The 24353-nt window shown below is 32.6% G+C and overlaps 1 protein-coding gene across 4 annotated transcripts in view; it reads left to right on the forward strand.

Moving 5' to 3' along the window:
* LOC128190080 (ankyrin repeat domain-containing protein 36B-like) overlaps positions 1–18301 on the forward strand; it is a 34683-nt gene extending 16382 nt beyond the window's left edge. For 2 of the 4 annotated variants that reach the window (XM_052861985.1, XM_052861986.1), the window contains exons 3-7: positions 478–663; positions 4622–4648; positions 8640–8792; positions 14980–15075; positions 15226–18301. In XM_052861985.1, coding sequence (XP_052717945.1) covers positions 478–663; positions 4622–4648; positions 8640–8792; positions 14980–15075; positions 15226–16901 — 2138 coding nt within the window. In that variant the 3' untranslated portion in view covers positions 16902–18301. The remainder of the gene's footprint in view (positions 1–477; positions 664–4621; positions 4649–8639; positions 8793–14979; positions 15076–15225) is intronic. The other 2 variants (XM_052861987.1, XM_052861988.1) reach the window with 1 other exon arrangement.
* The last annotated feature ends 6052 nt before the right edge of the window (positions 18302–24353 follow it).

The following is a 24353-nucleotide window of genomic DNA, read 5'->3' on the forward strand; positions in this document are numbered from 1 at the left end:
AACTATAGTTATTACAATATTTTAATAAAGATCACTCTAATAATGATTTTCATTTAATATGAGAAAGGTGGTCTCATAAAGGTGATGCCTGTCACGATGAGCTCTGTAATCTTTGATTACCTATGTTTATTTTTTAGTTAGTGTTATAAATTTTAAATTGGGTTTATATCTGTAGAAATAACTATAATCATATTAAAAATTTTGTTCATGTAATGCTAGCCATAAGCCATTGGCAAATACAAATACAGTTATCTTGGATATTTTGATTAGCATGGACATGTTGAATTGATTGATTCCAGCCACTCTTTCTTTATTTTCTCAAACCTCCATATCTGGAATCCTTTTGTATTTCTTTTTTTTTTAAGCCTAATTTGTCATATTCGTGATCTTTTTGAGATATTAAAGATCAGCTGTAGTTCAAGTACTGGCTATAGGCGGTGCATCTCTCTATGCCTCAGTTTGGCCATTTTTATTCAGGAGATCCAAACAAGAAAGACTTGTTGGCAGGAAACACTTCAGTTCATTATGCAGCTCAGGAAAACCATATAGACTGCCTGCAATTACTAATTGATGCTGGGGGTCGCTATGACATCAAGAACAACGATGGAAAATCCTGCCTCGATTTGGCCACTGGCGAATGCTTCCGTGTTCTGGAATCACTCAGTAAGGTTTTGACAAAATAGTTCTTTATGATGCAAACTCTTATATACAGACCCTGAAACGTGCTACTACACCTCTAAAACGAACCGTTCCTTGCAAGAAACGAACCATAACGATCACAAAACGAACCGTACCATTCACAAAGCGAACTGTACCGTTCACAAAATGAACCGTATTGTGAAAAATGCATGCAAGATAATTTATGCAAGACCCGCCCCAAAGCGTCCAAAAAGTGTACCGTACCGTGCGATAAGCGTGCAACTTCCATATACGGCTTATTAACTTATTATCTTTTGATGAATACGGACGGAGATTATCGCTGACCAGATAAGTTCAATATTTTACCAGATTTTTTTAATACGGTATTATATAACACATACATGTACTAAATTTTACGCTGTTATTTTGATTAAAACTGTTACAAAAATGTTTAAATTAAATTTCCTTTCTTAACTTTACCTTAGTCATGTCTTTGGTTTTCGAAAAAACTTGCATCGCCGATTTCTTAAACATCGTAAAATAATAATGTTCACACAATTCGTGGTAATACTATTTTGATCCATTTTTATACCCCCGCTCCGAAGGAGAGGGGGTATACTGTTTTACCCTTGTGTGTCTGTCTGTCTGTCCGTCCGTCTGTCCGTCCGTCCGTCTGTCTGTCTGTCCGTCCGTAACAAAAATTTCTGTCGCATTTATCTCAGCAACTATTTATCGCAGATGCTTGAAATTTTAACACAGTGTTTGTTAAGGCATGCCATATCGTGGGATATATTTTTGTACCAATCGGACGTCAACTTCCTGTTAAATGACGACTTTGCTTATTTTTTAACCAAAATTTTCAAACAAATTTTCGTCAAAGATTTCTCAGCAACTGTTTATCGCAGATGCTTGAAATTTTTACACAGTATTTGTATAGGCATGCCATATCGTGGGATATATTTTTGTACCAATCAGACGTCAACTTTTTGTTAAATGACGACTTTGTTTATTTTTAACAAAAATTTTCAAACAAATTTCCGTCAAAGAATTCTCAGCAACTGTTTATCGCAGATGCTTGAAATTTTTACACAGTATTTGTATAGGCATGCCATATCGTGGGATGTATTTTTGTATCAATCGGACGTCAACTTCCTGTTAAATGACGACTTTGTTTATTTTTTGCCAAAATTTTCAAACAAATTTCCGTCAAAGAATTCTCAGCAACTATTTATCGCAGATGCTTGAAATTTTAACACACTATTTGTTTAAGCATGCCATATTGTGGGATATATTTTTGTATCAATTGGACGTTAACTTCCTGTTAAATGACGACTTTGCTTATTTTTTAACCAAATTTTCAAACAAATTTTCCTCAAAGATTTCTCAGCAACTATTTATCGCAGATGCTTGAAATTTTTACACAATATTTGTTTAGGCATGCCATACCGTGGGATATATTTTTGTACCAATCGGGTGTCAACTTCCTGTTAAATGACGACTTTGTTTATTTTTAGCCAACATTTTCAAACAAATTTTTGTCAAAGATTTCTCAGCAGCTATTTATCACAGATGCTTGAAATTTTAACACACTATTTGTTTTGGCATGCCATATTGTGGGATATATTTTTGTATCAATCGGACGTCAACTTCCTGTTAAATAATGACTTTGCTTATTTTTTGCCAAAATTTTCAAACAAATTTTCGTCAAAGATTTCTCAGCAGCTATTTATCAGAGATGCTTGAAATTTTACAGTGTTTTTTAAGGCATGCCATATCGTGGGATATATTTTTGTACCAATCGGACGTCATCTTCCTGTTAAATGAGTACTTTGTTTATTTTAGCCAAAATTTTCAAACAAATTTTCCTCAAAGATTACTCAGCAGCTATTTATCGCAGATGCTTGAAATTTTAACACACTATTTGTTTAGGCATGCCATATTGTGGGATATATTTCTGTACCAATCGGATGCCAGCTTTCTGTTAAATGTCGACTTTGCTTATTTTGCATATTCACATCAGAGCGGGGGTATCACTAGTGAGCATTGGCTCACAGATATCTTGTTATGAAATGTTTTAACATTTTGTACATACTGGAATATACATAGCTTTAAGTTTAATCACTGAACTTTATTATTTCGCTTTAGGTTTCTATAGTCGGTCATTTGAGTGGGATTTTATTTCAGGACTCCACGTGCTCCGCCTGTCAATCAGTTTAAGTATAACAGTACACTGATCACGCCATATGCGCCACATGCTACTTGGCTCCTCCTACATAGCTTGAAGAAAATTATCGAATGAAAATGTTAGAGTTTAATGTTTTCTTAAATCCTTATTTAAAAGAGTGGTTTTTTTATTATTCAACAATAATTTCCACCCGACTTCATGATTATAATTCATGTACGGGCGATCAGAGTCTCTTTCCCTCACTGTCGTATTTTTTTTTTGGTTACTAGATAAATTCTTAATATAGTTATCACTTTTAACATTCATTTATTGATTACTGGGTATTTTTCCATGTCCTGTATACAACAAGTATGTGAGTAAAAAGGTAAATGAAATATAAACAGGTTAGCAAGCATTTGTAAAACGTCAGCTAAATCGCAAAAATACAGTGAAGAGTGGACACTTGTCTGACAAAATGATATATATCACTATTTAAACATATTGACTTATTGTGTATATCCAGTTGTGTATACATCGTAATATGTTAAGTGTACATGTATAATTTAATGGAATAACAAGAACTTATACTAGAAGTCATATCATGACTATACACATGATGTTATTTTAGATAAGAGAAGCGATGACGGGTTACATGTAGGTGTGATCTGTGTATACGAACAAGTGCAGAAAATCATAGAATCATTATTTAAATGAATAAAATCCGACATTCATTGTTTATCTATTAATTGCGTGTATTTTTACATCGTTCATTTACCACGGGATTTTGATCAGCCACAGTACGCAATAAAGAATGATCAGAAAAGTTATGAATAAAGAAATAGAAAGATGCTTGTAAAGATAACAACTAGCTGAAAATTAAGACAAGGATAAGGGAAGCAAAAGACTTATTGGAATAAAGTCGGGGCACTTTTTATAGGATTTTTAAGTAGATTAGAAAAATTTAAAGACTTCAATACAAGTGCATGTATAGAAATAGAAAGAAGCTTGTTAAAATTATTGACAGAATTAATACTGATTTAACAAAAATATATTAGATTAAAGTCAAACAGTTGTAATAATTACATTTATTTTAAATTAAATGCGAATAATACAAGACAAATCAAAATTATAACTACCCTCCACTTCCTAGTTTTCAATGATAATACATGTTCGTTTCAGGCAACGTATCAAAAACGGGGAAACGGATATAAGTTCTGATTTTAATTAAATTGAAATACATAAGTAACATATTGTATAAGTAAAGAAAAGAATGCTTGTCATAATTACCACCTTGCTGAAATCAATTGGGCAAAAACTAAACAAAATTATATCGAAAAAAATCAAAGCGTTCAGGCCATGCCTACCTCATTAATAAAGCGCACAAACAGTTTACAAAGCATGCAGCTATTTTTAGCAAAGCGTACCATGCAAGAAGCAAACTGTACCGTTCACAAAACAAACCGTACTGTTCAACAAAGCAAACCGTACCGTTCAAAGAGCGTACTGAACCCTGCAACTCGTGTAGTAGCACGTTTCATGGTCTGTACCAAATGTACACTACAGTCTGTTTGAAAATTTAAAATATGATTCTGAAAATGCAAATTACAGATTGTGACATCTTTTTTGTTGCCAGCATGAAGAAAATAAGTGCTTTAATTGAAATTATCATTTATGTACATCTCTTTCTTCGTGCAGGCAAGCATCGAGTCTTAAGAATCTTCATTTTAAAATGGGGATGGTTAACTGGATTTTTTTTTAAAGTACAGGTATCAGAGTTTTCAGAGCATGTAATGTACCTATCATTTTATGTTCTGACAGAAAATTATAAAAGCAATGAGATTGAAGGTAATTTTAAAACTACATAAATCAGTTAGTGTAATAAACAATTTGTAGAATTTAGTTACATGTATAAGTAAGGACATATTAGATGGTTTAGAAGGGCTTTCGTATAAATTAATATTAATAATGATTCTTTACAATAGTCAGTCATATGGGGTCTTGTAAACTATGAAACATTTGAAATACATGTACTGCAAATCACTTTGGAGTTAATGTAATTTTGAAATATTTGAAAGCCAATTTTTCTAAATTGCAGATTAAAATATTTTACTTGTTAAAAGAGTTTTATTTTTGCATAATGCAAGTCCGTCATTTAATAACAGTGGTAAAAGATAAAGGTCTGGCATGTAGAAAATGATTTACAATTAATCAAAATTAGATCCTACAAATATACATGTATTTTATTTTAACACATTAGATAAGTTGAGAATTAAAACATGTACGGGTACGTGTATGTGTGTTATAACTACATGTTCCCGTTTTTGTAATTTATCAGTTGAGATTTCATAACTAGTAGAATATAAATGCACGATATAAATGTACGTAAATTTTACGCCCTTTGTTATTGTAACCTCAGAAATGACATCATTTACATTTACTGCATCATATATATACGTAAAATATGGCAGATGTTTTAGATGTTGCTTCTTTATGTGAAGACTACGATTTGTTGTTTTTATCTACTCTTTTAAATTTAAAGAAGGTGACGTAAAAGGTCCAAGTTTAAATCTTGATGAATTATCTGATGAGCAATTTTGCTCATTTTTCCCCTTTCGAAGAAATGACATTTCTCATCTCTGCAATGCGTTGTCTCTGGCATTGAAGTCTCTCTTTCACCAATCTGAATAAAATCAGATCCCCAATCTGCTCTTTGTTTTTCTTTTGTCGCTACACACATAGCAATGTATCAACATTGAATTATTTAATGATTTTCTTTTTTTTTAGCCCCCTGTAATTTTTATTTATAAATCAGAATCATAACATTTTAGCAGTTTTGGTACAAATGTTAATAGGTTTAGTTTTTAGCTCACCTGAGCCGAACGCTCAAGTAATCTATTCTGATCACATTTTGTTTGTCGTCCGTATGTCTGTCCGTCTGTTAGCTCTTCACATTTTCAACATCTTCTCAAGAACCTCTTGGCCAATTTAAACCAAACTTGGCACAAAGCATTATTAGGCTAAATGGATTCAAAGTTATGAACCGAAATTTAGGAATCAGGCCTTTTAACAAGGGAAATTAATTAGGAATTTTCAAAAATCTTCTTCTCAAAAACCATTTGGCCAGGAAAGCTGAAACTTGTGTGGAAGCATCCTTAGGTAGTGTAGGTATAAATTTGTGAAAATCATGACCTTCAGTGGTAGGGTGGGGCCACAAAGGGGGGGGGGGTGAATTTTACATTGGAATATATATAGAGTAAATGTCCTGTTCAGAAATCCTAATTTTTTTTTTCTCCCAGAATCCATATTTTGTAAAAAATATTTCAGAATCTATTTTTTAAAACAATTATTTAGATAGTCTTTTAAATTATATCACATAAAATCTTATTTTATTTAAATAAATTGGTTTATTCGATTTTGGTAGGGTGGGGCCACAAAGGGGGGGGGGGGGGGTTGAATTTTACATAGGAATATATATAGAGTAAATGTCGTCCTGTTCAGAAATCCTAAATTGTTTTTTTTTTCTCCCAGAAATCATGTTTTGTAAAAAATATTTCGGAATCTATTTTTTAAAACAATTATTTAGATAGTCTTTTAAATTATATCACATAGAATTCTATTTTATTTAAATAAATTGGTTCATTCGATTTGATTTTTTTTGTCAATTGATATGGTCTGACTTTATGCCCCCTCCTCCCTCCTCCCCCCTTCCAACTACATGTCTCAATTTACACTTTCAAAAATCGTAGATACAAAGTGCCAGCAACATTACAGATACAAAATTAATCAAATGATTTATAAAAATAAACATTCATTGACTATTTCTGTATTTATGAATACAAATTTTTTATGATATGAAAGGCGATTGATGACTTTTAAGGCCTCTCGACGCACTTTTGTGACATGAATTTACGTAATTTAAAGGTGGTATGGGACACGTCCATGTTGTGACGTACTATTAATCAAAATAAACAATAAAATCAAGTTTAATTTTATAAATAGTTACTTTACTGTAATTATTACCTAGCAGTGTAGCGCAGTGGGTAAGAGGTTTCACTACGAATCTGTAAGTCATGAGTTCGAATCTAGCTGGAGATTTTAGAATTTTTACCTTTCCAAAAAATTTAAAACAAATTCTTTGGTGAAATATTGTAAAATTTGAACATTCTAAATCGGTGAAAGTATTTAAATTATAATGCGCTTTAATCCACATTAATATTGACAGATGTCCCATACCGTGACCTTAACTTCAAATAAATAGTGAATTTCTTAATATCAACCTTCATGCAAATGAAGTTTAAAAATCTATTTCGTGTATCACAAGAATATATTTACTCATCAATTAGATTATTTTTATGTGTAAAAGCTACAAGTTTGTACTTTCGTGTACCGGTAGATGACACTCTACAAGTTTAGAGAACGAGAAGAATTTAGGTGATTCCCCTAGTACAAGTTCATGTACCTGTACAAGTTTGAAATCTCAACCTTTCTATTAAAGTATATTTCAAACAAGGTTAGCTTTTTAAAAAGCTGAGAAAGTCAGCCAGTGGAATATGAATTTTAGGATAAAAGTGAATACACAATCGAGTAAAATACGAGATATACAGTTTCCAGACCAATCACAATATACATGTGCAATTTAGTTTGCACCTTTATGTTTTATGGCTGCAGGTGAGGAGACAAGCATGTAGAGGTGTACATAGAATGTATGACTGCACACCTACTTATTACGCAAAGTTGTAACTTTTCTAAGATTGCTCTTTGAATTTCATGGTCACCACTGTCAATATAAATTATATATTATTTCTAATCTTGCTATGAGAGTTAGGAGATTAGGAGATGTGTGTGTGTGTGTGTGTGTGTAAATATATATATATATAACCCATGCATTGACAGTCAATGCGCAGTTTGACCTAAAACCTGACCTCTTTCATAACTTATTCGAAACTATCCTTCCCAGAATTCCAATTTACGCAAGCACAATTGAAGTTTCTTCCTAACTTAATGTATATTTTGTTTAACACTTACATGTATACTGGTGTTTTAGCATAGACTTTCCCACACATAGACTTTCCCTCCCAAAAAAAATGCCCAGGTTAGACTTGAAAAAATAGATGTAGATATATATATGGAATCCTTTCGTATTTCTTATTTTTTCATTAAGTTAAATTGTCATCTGATTTTGCAGAGAAGGAGATTATACATGTATGTCAGGGTGCTTTTTTTCACCCAAGGTGATGAAATCTAACACAGGCTTGTTTTTCTGGTCAAAACGACTCTGTGAGGTGAATTCTATGCTTCGAGACTGCAATATAGTACCCAATTAATAGAGTAACAATAAATTTGCTGTTTGATTCTGTGTTTTTAGTCCATAAGGATATTTCTAATTTCTACAATATTCCTCAAATTCTATGTCTGTATAATTATAAAATCTTTCTGAATTTCTTAGCTTAGGTTAAATGTAGAGGCATATAGCTATATTCATTTGAACTATGAATAAAGATGTGTAGAGATTGATAGTACATGTACTATTAAAATTTTGATACAGGTGAAATAATATACAGTTAATGTCTCATAAAATTCTGATTAAGCATGAAAAGTAATCTTTGTAAGACATGAACCAAAAACTCAACATTTTGCAAGAAATGAATGTTGTTGAATTTAGTTAGTAGACCCTAGTAGATTCTATATATAATTAATAAACATTCCTTTAAAGTTTTATTAATTGAGTTTTTCTATACATTTCGTGTATAATATTTACTATCATTTTGATATAAATCAAAATAATGATTTGTATTTTATATAATCAATTAATTTTTTTATCTGTATTTCTCAACAGAGGTTAAGGATCTTATGGCAATGTCAACAGAAGAAATTAAGAAACAGCTAGAAGAAGCCATCCAAGAGAAAACTTGTGATCAGTCAACTGACCATTCTAATGAAGTGTCTCAGTCTGGAGAAGTGGGATTAGCAGAAGACATTAAGCCACCAAGTAATTTACATAGCTATGGAGAATATAACTGTGTTGTATTAAGGAAGAAGGAATCATTCTTTTAGTATTATAAGGTAATCAAATAAGGTCGGGAGTGATAAAATCCAATAAAGCCTGATTTAAGGGCTTTGTGATAGATTTGATCACGCCTGACCATATTTGATCACCTCATAATATTCAAAGAATGATTCCTTAGTACTTATACTATATAATTTTCATCAATTGTACAATTAAATATTATAATTTCATTGATGAACTGTATTGGACTATACATTACAAAAACGATTTGTAGTGTTATCTCAGACAAAGACACTGTAAAATGTACATGTAAATATACATGTATTGCATAATAAATCTTGGGGTTTTTTCTAGTCCTTACAGGAAGATTTATAAGCAGAAAATATGTAGTAAACTTATCTAAATCAATTACAGCTTTTCTAGCTCACCTGAGCCGAAGGCTCAAGTGAGATTTTCTGATCAAGATTTGTCTGTTGTCGCTGTTGTAAACTTTTCACACTTTCATCTTCTTCTCCAGAACCACAGGTCTGATTTCAACCAAACTTAACACAAAGCATCACTGGGTAAAGGGGATTCAAGTTTGTTGAAATGAAAGGCCATGCCCTCTTTAAAAGGGAGATAATTTAGAATTATTGAAATTTGTTGGTATTTTTCAAAAATCGTCTAAAAAACCCATTTGGTAAGAAAAGCTCATAATTGTGTGGAAGCATCATCAGGTAGTGTAAATTCAAGTTTGTTCAAATCATGGTCCCTGGGGGTAGGATGGGGCCACAATTGTGGTCAAATTTTTACAAAGAAATATGTAGAGAAAATCTTTTAAAATACCCTAAAACCTTTAGAATTAGCCGGATTTAATAATAAGCTGGTTTTAAAAATAAGCCACCTATTTCTTGCGCTAAAAGTTACTCAAAATAAGCCTGTTTTGAAAATATGTCAGTGACGACAGTTTGGAAAGGTTTATTACTGTAAAGTCTCATATGTAGCATGCACCTGTGTATATAATGCGAGAAAAAAACATGCGGTTTCTATGCATTATATGCATCCCCAAAATGATGAAAAATTTTTAAATTCCATATATGCATACATGGTGTATTTAATTCGGTTAAAAGTAATAACATACGTTTGTGAATCTGAACCAAAGCAACCAACAACGGCAATTATTTAACTGATAATTAGTCCAATTATATGATTATCATAAAATAGACATTGTGAAGAAATGTCTGTATGTTATTTATCGTTATTATCAAGTTGTACAAATGATCAGTGTCCATCAGTATGCAAACCAATTATGGCAAAACGGGACATGAAGTGATTAATTTTTTTTTATCAAATCATAATTATTGCTTATCTTCCTATACATATATAAACATGAAGTCCGACAGTCTGACTCTGGAAATTGTTAAAACAAACATTGAATATATGGAGAAAATCTTAAAAATATTCTTCTCAAAGACCATTTCAGAAAAGTTCCAGAAAAGCTGGGACTTGCAAGGAAGCATTCTTAGGTAGTCTAGATTTAAGTTTGTTCAAATCATGATCACAGCGGCATGGTGGGGCCACCATTGGGGTTTTGGTAAATTTATACATAAGAAGATGTTGAGAAAAATCTTTAAAAATGGAATAGCTGTTGGCCAAAAAAGCTGAAGCTTGTGTGAAAGCACAGGTTTTGCAGATTAAAGTTTGATAAAAACCGTATTCCCTGGAGAAAAGTGAGGCCTCAAAAGGGGGATTTTTAAAAAAGGAATAAAGAAAAATCTTCTCACAAATACTAAAACAACAAAAGGAGCTTGGTATTTATTGTAAAAATATGTTGATAAAAATCGACAGATTTTTTAACTTTTTGTGTGTGATCTACTGTACTAATTTGTCCAGATATTTTGAATTTGGTACTGTAATGCTGATTTGATCAGTCATAGCTTTTGTTTGCTCACCTGAGCTGAAAGCTCAAGTGAGCTATTCTGATCATATTTTGTCTGTCGTCCATCTGTCTGTAAACTTTTCACATTTTCAACATCTTCTCAAGAACCACTGGGCCAATTTCAAATAAACTTGGCACAAAGCATCCTTAGGCTAAGGGTATTCAAAGTTGTAAAAATTAGGGACCATGCCCTTTTGCAAAGTGGAATAATTAGGAATTATTGAAAATATTTGAGAAATTTTCAAAAATCTTTTACTCACGAACCATTAGGCCAGGAAAGCTGAAACTTTTTTGGAAGCATCCTTAGGTAGTGTAGATTCAAAGTTATGAAAATTATGACCCACGGTGGTAGGGTGGGGCCACAAAGGGGGGTTGACTTTTTACATAGGAATATATAGAGTAAATCTTCTTCTCAGAAAGCAATAAGCCAGGATAGCTGAAACTTGTGTGGATTCGCATCCTCTGGTAGTGTAGATTCAAAGTTGTGAAAATCATGACATTGGAGGGTAGGGTGGGGCCACAATGGGGGCTTTTACATAAGAATATATAGAGTACCGTAATGTCACGTGTATAACACGCACTTTTTTTCAGCCAAAATTTGATCAAAAGTGGGGGGTGCGTGTTATACATAGGACTAAAATTTTACCCTATTTTTTCAAGCCGTGATTCTTAATTACCTCGGGAGACGTGACTGCCGATATAGCGTGTTATGCAAGTTGTATGAGTGTATATTTTCTGCTGATATAGCGCGTTATGCAAGTTGTACGAGTGAATACCAAATTTACTGCATCAGAAATACCTTATTCTTAGTTTTATTTCCATGTATTGAAATATTTATCCACTCTCAACACTATTTCTTGCATCAAACAAGTTTAAATATCGCCAGTGTAATCGCCATTACGTAAGCAATCACCTGTTGACTCGGCGCGTGGTCAATGTTTGTTTAACAATTTCTGGTGTCAGAAGCATGCACCTGTCTTGTGTCGGACTTCACAGGGTGTTTTCAAGTGCAGAAAGCTAAGCAATTACTATGATTTGATGAAACTTGTTTACTTTGTATCCAGTAATGCAGTTACACGCTATTGTTTTACATAGACACTGTTAGAAATAAATCGATCATTTGTACGACTTGATAATGACGATATACGACATACATACGTTTCTTCAGAATGTTTATTTAACAACAATCAATGAGTTTGACTATAATTAATCTTTTGATGTTGTTTTGGTTTATATCTGCAAACATTATAACTTTTAAGCTCGGTTGCCGTTCTTCCCTACGTATGATGATCTTCAACTTTTCCACTGTTTTACGAAGTGTCTAATGATATTTGATACCGCCCATGTAAATCATGCCGTCCTTTTTAAGTAAAATTGTAAGAACTTTGACTCTAATATCGCTTGGGCAATGTTCCGATCACTAAATTACAGTAATTGCGCTTGGGTTACAAAATTATCATTAAACATCGATAGTTATTTGGAAAAATGGCGGCCGTCGATTTTCATCATTGTGCTATGTTCCGATCACAAAATTAAAGAAATTGCGCATGGATTATAAAATTATCATGAAACATCGATTGTTTGGGGGGAAATTGCGGCCGTTGATTTCGCCATTTTTGGGTGCGTGTTATACATAGGACCTGCTGTTTTTTCGCTATTTTTTGGGCAACTTTGGGGGTGCGTATTATACACGAGTGCGTATAATACACGATACATTACGGTAAACCTTTTAAATCTTCTTTTCAAGAACCATTTGGCTTGTTTATTTTACATATGAATAAATAGAATAAATCTTTAAAAATGACCCTCCGGGGTTCGGTGGGGCCACAATGGGGGAGGGGGGGGTTGACATTTTACATAGGAATATATTGTGTAAATCTTTAGAAATCTTCTCAAGAACCATTTGGGCAGAAAAGCTGGAACTAATTGTTTGGAAGCATCGTCAGGTAGTGAAGTTTCAAACTTATTTAAATCATGATTCCCTGGGGGTAGGATAGGGTCACAAGGGAGGGGAAACAAATTTTTACATAGGAATATATAGAAAAATATCTTTAAATCTTTTTCTAAAAAAACATTGCCTTGAAAAGCTGTAACTGTAGTGAAAGCAACTTCAGATAGTGTAGATTCAAATTTGTTCAAATTACAATTTTTAAGGAGTAGGGTGATTCAGTTGTACAAAGGAAAACATTTTAATTTTTCACAAAAACTGAAATGTTATTATATATGCTTTACTTATATGCAAGCATTTTTAGATATTGCAGATTACTGAAATGTTATTATATATGCTTTACTTATATGCAAGCATTTTTAGATATTGCAGATTCTTAAAAATTGTTTAAACTTTGGCCTCTGGATGATTATTGGGCCTAACAAGGGGTTCAGAGTTTGATGTGGGTTTATATCCTGCATATAAACAATTGTTAAGGGTCTTTTTGAGAACTGCAATGCTGAAGATGATATAACTATAAAATCATCCTGTTAAAAAAGGGACTTGATAATAAATATAAGAATATCCAGGGGGAAACAGATTTTTAAGAAATATAATTTACATGTATTATAATACATTATCCAGATATTTCGTATTATAACTCCATGAACCTGATTTTATCATGTCTATTGTTGCTCAGGTGAGCGACGTGGCCCGTGGGCCTCTTGTTGCTCAGGTGAGCGATGTGGCTCTTGGGCATCTTGTTGCTCAGATGAGCGGCGTGGCTCCTTGGCCTCTTGTTATTACACTGTTGAATTTAGATAAATGCTGTTAAGATTACTGCATGGCTAAAACTCATATCAATTCAGTGAAAATAAAAATGATCATCCATGACGGTTAGTTCAACTTTAAAGTCACTATAGATACTCCCTATAACTGTTGACAGAAATATGCCCCCGTTTAAATTTTGCTCCTTCGTTTTTTGCATGTAAACACAAAATGGTAAGTTATCTGTCTTTGAACTCATCATTATCAGGATGAATTTAAAAGAAGATACTTTTTTTCCATGAAAATAATCTCAATCAATCTATGGTATACAGTATATCAATTATGTACAAAGCAATGGTTTTTCTACACTTATGAAAATATAATACATAAACGTATATATACTATACCGATCAGACCCAACCTAACATCAGAGTATACTCAACTAAACCCCAGATTTACTTTCTGGGTTTACTTTGGGATTACTCTGGGTTTACTTTTTGAAAATTTGGGTTCACTCAGGGTTTACTTTCGGTTTACTCGGGGTTTACTTTGGGTTTACTCGAGAATCGCTTTTTGGGTCAACTGTACGCACTGAGGTGTGAAGCAGATCTGTATTTTATCTTACCATCTAACTGCCTGTAATTCCTGCCCCTTGTATATTCCGAATATACATGTAGCGTCGGCTTTCAGGGGTATACTTCTGATTGGGGCCAACTTCATGATAATTCAATTTTCTATATGTAAATTTTAAAAAATTTGTTGCTGCGAGAAAAAGTGGGGGGGGCCAGGCCCCCCTGGCCCCCCCTGATGCTACGTGCCTGTGTTAGGTTGGGTCTGATTGGTACTGTAAGTATGTGTGTGTGCGTGTGGAGCTCCAATATTATGAATTTCTCGATGCCTTATATATATCTAATTCCTTCATTATTGGCAGGTACATGTCAATTTGGGGTTATTGCAGTTTTTGTACTCATTATATGTATACATCTATGCAATGTGTATTGCTCCAATCCTCTCAAATTGTCATTTAACTGTATTCCACCTCAATCTCAAACAACCATGTAGTGCGCGGCCAGAATGCTAGGTCTTGTTCGTCATCGAAAGCATGATTTTTTGTCTTGTCTAGATGGCCCAGTGGTTAGTACGCTGGCCACTCACTGCTAGTACAAAGGGTTTGAAGGTCATGAGTTCAAATCCAGGCAAGGGCAAAGGTGGAGCTCCAATAAGGGTGCAACGATAAACCATGAGACAGTATATCACGGTAAAAATATGCTAGGGTTCAATGTCACAATACAGTGAATTTCTCTGTGCTTTGAAAAAAAGTAAAGGACTATGTTTGTGCTTATTATATGTATATATCTATGCAATGTGTATTGCTCCGATCCATTCAAATTGTCAATTAATTAATGGTATTCCACCTCAATCTCAAACGACCGTGTAGTGTGCGGCGAGCGTGCTAGGTTTCTTTCGTGTTTTATATATATATATATATATATATATATATATATATATATATATATATATGTATATATATATATATGCATTGTTATCTTTTTCAGGCATGGGTCACCTGCATCTGACATTTGAACACAATTCCCACAAAGGAACTTTGAAAATAAAAGTATGGCAACTAAGCAACCTTTTGCTTCCTCCACGTAAGTCGTATTCTTTCATGGAAAAAAAGGATGCCATGCTTCAAGTAATACAAATTTGATTCTAATGGAAAATTTAGGTACTATTGTATATATATATTGAGCTATTTATTGATACAAACTAGTTAAGAGTAATTTTATTTTATTTTTTAGCTCAAATTTCTAACATCCACTCCATTTACATAAAAAGTTTCCTTTTGCCTGATGCAAAAAAAGATTATAAAAGAAAAACTGAGGAAGTAAAGGTGGAACGTTCTGATGCACATAGGAAAATACCCAATGAAAAAAGAGGTGTTCAGCACATTTTTACTCCTTCAACTTTCAAATTTTCTAAAAAGCTTGAATATGATGGTATTTCTGCAAGTGTTGTCAAGGAGAAGAGTGTACAAGTGGAAGTATGCATCACTCAGAAGTATAGCAAGAGATCTTTCCTTATTGGTATGTTACACATGCCACTAAAAGAAGCTGTCAAAAAGATAGTCAAAGAAAAGTATCCTCTAATTCCCTGTGTCAATCACACTATTCCTGCCAACATGCGTGTAAATTGTGCCTCAGAGCTTCAGATCACAAATTCTGCTAAAATATTTTATAGCAATCCAGATTTTAGGAATCTCTATGAAACTGACATGTCAGAAATGTCTGAGAGAGCATCAAGTGACCCTGACCTTAAAGGAGTTACCATGGTAAAGAATTCGATCACACCTCGGAATATTGTTTTGAATTTTGGGGGAGAACAAGATGACAAACTAGATGAAAATGTTGATAGCAGTGAGAGGTCAGTTAAAGTTGAAATTCCAGGTAAACTTGTGGAGGAAGAAGAGCTGAATGAATCTGGATACAGTAGCATTACAAATGTCATAGATATGACTGACATTACTGGTGACCCTGTGGAACCAAGCAGAGGATCTGCATTCTCATCAGTTGTAAAACATATTAAAATGAACAGAAAGGTTGGGAAACTAAAAGAAACTCCTTTGCTTAAGACTACCTCTGAAGTCTCTATAGATGTAGAGGATTGGAAATATGATGAGGTTAAAAATAAATCTGGGTCAAGACCAGAAACTCCTACATGGGACTACTATGATTTGTCAATGGAAACTGTTGAAATTCCAGTAGATGAAAAAGAGGAAAGTCCAACTAGAGGGGATGCTCCTGCTTGTCTTCCAATGGAGACTACACTAGGATTGATGCAAACAAAAGTTAAAAAAGTTAAGAAACCAAAGAATTGCAAGGAGGAGAGAAAGATATTGTCAACTGATTCTAGAAATGTCCCCATGATAGTTGTCACAGACACAGAGAGTGATGTAATGTCAAAGTCATCAATCAGAACTAAAAAAATAAGCAGTCATGAAGTAGCTGGTACAACCTCATCCAAACCTAAAAGACATCACCTGAAGAAATCAAGCCCAGAGACTGTTTCCATCGATATGCATTCACTTGAAAAATCAAACAGAAAAACTAAAAACAACCAATACCAAGTGACAGCTGATATTCATGTTCTTAGTGCCAAAGCTTCCACTGGTGAGACCTCTATTGATTTTGGTGATAATGATTCTGTGATAATTGATATAGAAAACTTAGAGACTGAATTGAAAAATGTCAACTTAACAGACTCTGTTGACAATCCAGCTTCTACCTCAAATCATGTGGTTGTTATGGCAACTGAAGAATTGTCCACCAATCTAACAGCCATGAGGCCCATTCCTCAACAGGTGTTTGTTGAAGATAGTTTGTATGAAAGCAGTGACGAAATAAGTGAGATGTCGGAATTCACTTTACCATTTGTTCCTTTGACAAGTCAGAACAATCACATGGTCAGTGAAGTTTAATGAGGCAGGATTTGATAACAACACTGCATTTATAATTGTATGATTCATGATATTACATCTGCAATTTTCGATAGATGTTATGAGATTTGTTCCTCTCATTTATCTAACATGTTTTTAGCAGTATTTTGCTCAAAGGAATAACAATTATTTTGGCAGAATTGTTAAAGTTTCATTTATTGTAAACCAGGAACTTTTAATGACACAAGGGTGCACATCTAGCAATTCAAGTTATAGCATTCTGCTACCAATTAAACTACTGAAGTAAGTAAAAATAAGCATCCTACCTAAAAAAAAACCACCAGCCACCGGCACCGGTATTTCATATGATATGCTATTGACAAATATGAGACAATTTCAAAACTAGAACATTTTTGGCAACTGTCCCTGGGTTATCGTGTAAATGAACTCAATGTGTTTATATATATATATATATATATATATATATATATTTATAGTTAGAGTTCCTGTAATGTTGATAGCTATTGTTCAGTTAAAAAGAAATTGAAATCTGTATAAATTGTATATCAGTATCATGATTATAGTCTTGTATTTTTAATAATATATCTATAATATTCCTTCCAATATATCCTTTCATCATGTCTCATACTCCATATATTTAGAGGTTAAACAGATGTTGATTATGTATCCCTATCATTTACTTATAGAAAGTATACTGTTTTCTGCCTCGTGCAATATGAATGACTTGAAATTATGAAATTATACTGTTGACTGGGATTCTGGCAACATATTATGTTGGACATTCAGACAGAAATTTGGTTTTTTTTTCTTCTTTGGCAATTAAGTGCTCCACAAGAAGAACATCATTGTTTGGAAATTTTAACTGCAGATTTTTATATAATGTTATGTTTGGTTTCAATAACTTTCGTGGGCATTAGTTCTACATAGATGCAGAAGAAATCATAGTTTCTAGAATTTGTAAAATTAAAGGACAATGATTTTTTTAAATACATAATGTTGTCAGGTTTTTTTTTATTATTCGATTGTGGATGAACTCTCCAATAAAATTAATGAGACATGTTGCTCAGCAAAAATGATGAAACCACAATTTTTTTTATTTTGTTTTGATTTGAACATAATTATTAATTCACGTATTTTTTTATTGAATTGGGGATGACAGTTTTGGAACTTTGGACTTCTACTGTACTTCTTTTTCTAACTGTCCAGAAAAAAACCTGTGATTATATGTTTCTATCATTGTCATATATATTTTTGAGGTTACATGTTACATGCAGTGTGCGATGTCTCTCTCTCTCTCTCTCTCTCTCTCTCTCTCTCTGCCATATCTGTATTGATGTTGTGCAATATATACATATCATTTATTTATATTTTTATACAATGATAATACCATTTTTAAAAGCATTAAAATTAAATCAATTCTGCTTCATTTTTTTTAAAAAAATTGCTTTTTAATTCCTCATCTATTGATAGACTAGATTTAAAGAACCATAAATACACGTGTGATATTAGTATGAAAACTGATATAGTGTAGAATCTTAATTTTTAAAACGTGACCCCGGGACTAATACTACCTCAAGGAGGATTTCAAAGTTTAACATTGAAATATATAGAAAAAATCTATATAAAACTTCTTTGCTATAATTCGATTATCTATTATGCAAGCATTCTTAGTATAGATTCGAATAAGTTATAATATTCAGTTTCAGTCATAAATGCCCTGATTGTCAAGCGATCTTCTAAATCATAACAAAATATAAAAATGTACTTTGTAGAATTTATTTGCACAAGATTACCTGAGAGTTGAGAAATTATACGCAATTACGAGGTACTTATAACTAGAAAAAAGGGAATTGTGACGTAATACTCAAACTTTGGAAAATGCTTCTGCAACCATCGTCCAAAAATTTGTATTAAAATTTCATTATGCATTTTCTCAATAAATACATGTGCACGTCTCACGTCTTAATAGATTATAAATTAATTGGCGATGGATTGGAACAGATTGTCCTATTTAAAATAATGGAAAAATTGTCATTTTTTTTCTATATCTTTATCAAAAATATGACATTGTTGAAGTCATTATTCCTTAATGAAAACAGAAAAAAGTTCAAACGGTAACTTTGTAATTTTACACATTGTTTCAAGAAGCAATATCTGTATTTTTAAGATTGGTCATGGTCAAAGGTCAAGGGCAAACCTAAAAATAAGGGAGGGATGCCGTCGCCGTACGTCACGGCACAACGAAAAGTATAAACGGTGTTTCCCACTTAGCTAAGATTCTGAATATTTTATGGGTGACTGATTTTAGCTAAGTGGGAATGGTGCACGAGTAAGGGTGTTAAAGAACAAAGGAAATTAATTAAAGGTAAATTATAGTCTGTTCAATTATTGACCTTAAGTAAATGTTAAGTTAAATTAAAAAAATAACAGGCAATTTTTTAAAGATTATGTTTAAAATTAAAAAAAATAATAATTAAATGTGTAATACAAGTAAATTTTCAGAATTAATCAAAGTACTGTTAGACGATGGCGTCGTTTGAATGTGAGTTTCCTACATGAATAAATTTGTGGAAATCGTAGTTGTAAATCCCTATCCACACCTTACAAAAGCTACGTCTCTTGGCGGGGGAGAACTTGAACATTTATCACAGTAGCCTTTGTAGTATAGAAGTTTGTAACTATATGTTTGTATCAATATCATTTGACATTAAAATCCGTTTTCGGTGAGTATTTTGTTTTCCCCAGAATGCATCATTTAATATGTGGGTTGCCACCAGATAATAAATAAATAAATAAAAATAAAGCGATTCCATCACAGGGCGCCCAAATATTTGATTGTATAAAGAAGGGAAATTTGGGTTTTTTCCCTTTTCAACTTTGTGTTGACCCCGCAAAGGGAACAACTTTTGAAAAGTGTGGATTGGACTATTGTGCTTTAAAGATATTGTAGATTTCTGAAAGTAACGAGAATAAATAAAGCTTTGGTATGATAAAATACTTATCAGGATTTTACTAACTATTTTGTCATACTCGTAGTATGTTTATTGTCCTTCTTGACAACATTTTCCCTCAATTTCTTCACGGTGAAAAAGTTGCAGTCTCGTGGGCCAACACGCATGCTTTTGTCCTCGTTGCTAGTTAATACATGTAGGTGTATAGAAAACGGAATGAGTTTACAAGACCCTGTTTGATAGAACTGGAAAATGCTTTGGAATACACGTCATCACGAAACCGCAGAATCAATCAATATTTTATCTTCGATTTCGAGTGGTTTATTTCCATTTGCTCACAAAGAACGTGAATGAAAATTTGAAGAAAAAAAATCATACAATAGTCAGTCGCCACAGTTTCATTAATCAACGTTTTAAAGTACATTTGTTCTATTGCATTAAGCTGTAAATTTATTCAAATCATTTGAATGAATTCGGGAAAGTCACATGTATATTTTATCGCTTCTCAGTACATTTTAAAACACATAATTTACTTGCTACATTAAACTTTTCTAGTAAACATACAATAAATATCTATTAATTAACAAAAGGTCATAATCAGTTCTTTTGTTTGGAAAGCACATATTTTTTCAATCTTGCATTTAATTTTCGAGATTTTGAAGACTCTTTTTTTTATTTTCATCTTAAAAATTCTGCGTTGTGTCACGAGTTTTACACTAATGTGTATGATTTTTACGAGGTCTTCAAATTTGCATCCAATTTGATTTTTGCTGTAAAATAATACTGTTTATCATATGGGACATGTCCATAATGTAATAAGAACGTACAAGCAAGGGAATCTTCGTAATAAAGTTTGACCCAAGACCTCAAGATCATTTGTGTACAAAGGTTTGTGTACTTTATCAATAAAGGACTTATAAGAGATGGACCCAGAATAAAACTGTTTATTTACATGTTGATTTCCATAGCCGTTTGATCATTGACCTTTTCCTCATCCCAAAAACTAATGGCAATATGGGTAAATTATTCCGCACCAGATTTAAACAAAATGAGCAAAGAAATAGGTAATGTTTTCATGGATCTTTTCGATTTCTCGAAGTCACGATTAAAACAGTAGTGGTAAAATGAAATTTTTAATGTTTCAACAGGATAAGTTAGGAAAATTAGTTTTTAAAAACAAAAAATCTAACATAATCTAAGTTGAACGCACGTTTTTTGAGCGCTTCTGCTATGTATATAAATTTCATTTTATTCTTTGCTTGTTCTAGACAATAGATCTAGGGTTCGCAAATCCCGGCAATATCTCCAGAAAGCCACAGTTCTGTAGGAGCTCAGCAGAATACTACCGCCATTTATGAAGCACATTCTAGCATTGCGTTGAGTGATGACACTATCTGGTGTGTATGTCAATTGCGATTTGCAACAAAAATTCTGATTGGCGCATTGATATATTAGACCCGCTAATTTATAAATGCATGTTGAGAACATGATGCTAACACATGGAAACAAACGATGAAGAAAGCTCATAATGAAGTTGTACTAGCCAGTTAAATATTACAGAGTTTATTTGAGAACAAACGGGGCGATGTTAACGTACATGTAACATTAAAAAAAAACACAAAGAAAAAAGCAAGGACGGGCACATATGGATAAAACTCACAGATTACGTTATTCAGCTTATTGTGAAGAAATTCGTCAGGTACTATTTAGTGAAAAAATATATTCTACGTTACAATGTACCATACATGTATATGGAATATCGCATGAGTTGAACCGATTGTTTTTCCTCACAAAAAGCTAGCTTTGCTGCAAAATGGAGATATATACGGGTTGACACGCCGTGATATCCACAAGACGTTTTACAACATTTGTCTTCGATCCCTTATTTGTTTACAACAAATCTGTACTGAAAATCTTTGAAACATCGTCACAAGGTCCATAATATGACGAAGTGTGTTTACATACATGTAAAACTGTGTAAAATTGTGACTCGTGAATTTTACAATCCGAGGTCGATTAGAGTCAGTGTAAAGCGTTACAAAATGAGGTTAATCACAGACCAGTACAAAATTGAACATGTTTGTTTCATAAATTTCAAGTTCTTTGTATGTTTGAGGAGAAGGAAAACAGACATAGTTGCATTAAAGTTTAGCTTAAATACAATCATAGTCAACAACAAACTCTGTTTAGTAGTTATAACTGTTTTTGAATATCATATACATGTACATTAATATTTTAGCATGTTAGGTTGATATAATTTACTTTTAGTGCAAATATCCTTGGGTGGATTGAAGCTTATCTTACCGATAGACAATTAACAAAGAGTGAATTTAGAATGTTTTTCATCTACTCATAAATCTATACATACTGGGATATGAGCAGGCAATATAGCATTGAGTGATTTATTTTTGACGTCGTCGTGTCAATAACTGCCGTCAGGTGAGCAGACAAATTGAATAACGCGCGTTAGCGACGACGTCAAAAATAAATCATTTAATGCTTATATTTACATTCCCTTACTGAAGAAATCAATTGTTTACTTAAATAAATCGATATAAAGTGCAGATCACGGAGGGAGTGAATATAAGTAACAGCAAGAACAGTTGTTTTGTAAAACCGGTTTAAGAATATAATCCATGATGAATAACTCTTGAAATGTTGCTTTTAACAATAAAGTCAACTTTTTAGTTGAATAATTATAAAACATGGAGTTTTAACAACATTCATGAAATGCATTTTTAACCGATAACATAGAAATCACTGTTTGAGAACTACTTATGTAAATTACTCGTAAATTCATACGCAGCGAATAGGTGTTGCATTTAGAGGCATTTAAACATCACGGAATTTAATGGAAAAACACAGTAGAATGTAAAATTAATATATTATCATAACGCGCTAACGCGCGTTATTCAATTTGTCTGCTCACCTGGCGGCAGTTATTGACACGATATTGAAACATGTCATAGATAGAAATTCCTTTATAAAAATCTATTTAGCTTTTATGCTTCAAAAAGGTACAGGTAGAAGCTGCAAGAATTATTACTGGGCTTACATGTAGAGTTAATTCATCTAGATCATGTTTATGTGATGGACTGGCCTGGTAACCTTTACATCTTAGAAGACCACAACATAAACTACATTTAATGTACATGTATATGTATAAGATAGTTAATGGTATAGCATTTACTGAAATTTAATGAGTTTGATTGAAGTTTCAAATGATCTATTCTGTGGTGTGTTGTTTATTTAAGCAACTGTTTGCCAGGCCTAATAAATTAATTTATTTTTTTCTTAAATTTTATTTTATTTCTTCAATTTATAAATAGTAAACCTATCAATAATTGATAGAACTTAAATCTAAATTTTTAAACACTGTAGATCCATATTGTCAGGAATATATACATGTAACTATGTATCACAGGTGATTCTATTACCTCAGGTAGTTCACACCTAAAACACTAGGTTACTCAATGCTCACTCAGGTGTGAAAATCACAATTCTAGCTAGGTGGGAATAAGAATTTCAGAATTTTAGCTACGTTGGAATAAACCACATAAACAGTATGGATTTAATTTGGAAAAATAAACGATAAAAACTGCTCAATGGTTGAAAAAATAACATATTTGCACGTTTGTGTTTAACTTTACCACATTTTGTGGTGGCAGTGGTGATCATATTATGAACATCAAACTGTCCGAAAGAGAGTAAAATATCTGTAAATATTTGGTCAAAAGAATAAATAACGTCATAAGACATTCCAGGTTTTTCTTTCTGTAAACGAAGAGACATGTGGTAAAAAAAAATGAAAACTTCGAAAAACTAACTTATGATTCTCAAACAAATGTAAACAAATTAAATGTTAAGTGATAGCCAATTTAAATTGTATGGTGAAAAGCACAAAGGACTCGGGGTGATAAAAAGATTGGGTGTTTCTATTAACTGTGTGAGTGTATTCTTGACGTCATGTTTTCAACGTTACCGTGCGCCGTGTTGACAAGACATGGTGTTTTTAAAATCGGGTTACAAAAATACCTTTTCTTCAAATGTATTGAAATTTCTTTTATCAATAAAATAAGTGTTGGTGCATAAATTAATTTGTTAGTTATAACTTTTATGAACAATATTTGATAGACAGCCACATTGTCCTCGTATTTTTTTATTGACACTCGTATGTACATGTACAGTGTAAAATTTATACATGCGAATATTAATTTTATTAATTATTAATATCATTAATATTATTAACTGGGTCTGTTATATCAGAGACTAATGTTATTTATGTCTCTGGATATATTTATTTGTTCAATGTTAACAAAAATTATGATTAGAAAAATTGTTATAATTAAAAAAATGTGTAACATAGGGCTTTATTTGTTATACATAGAATTGTGTTGTACAAATAGGAAGGGGCGGAAATGGAGTTGGATGTTTGCGAATGACTCGGAATGTCACGTTTTTTTATGTTTAATATTTAGACGTAAAACATCTTAATGTTTTAATTCAATATGTTTTGCCATAT

This window comes from Crassostrea angulata, chromosome 6, assembly GCF_025612915.1.
Source record: "Crassostrea angulata isolate pt1a10 chromosome 6, ASM2561291v2, whole genome shotgun sequence".
NCBI lineage: Eukaryota > Metazoa > Mollusca > Bivalvia > Ostreida > Ostreidae > Magallana > Magallana angulata.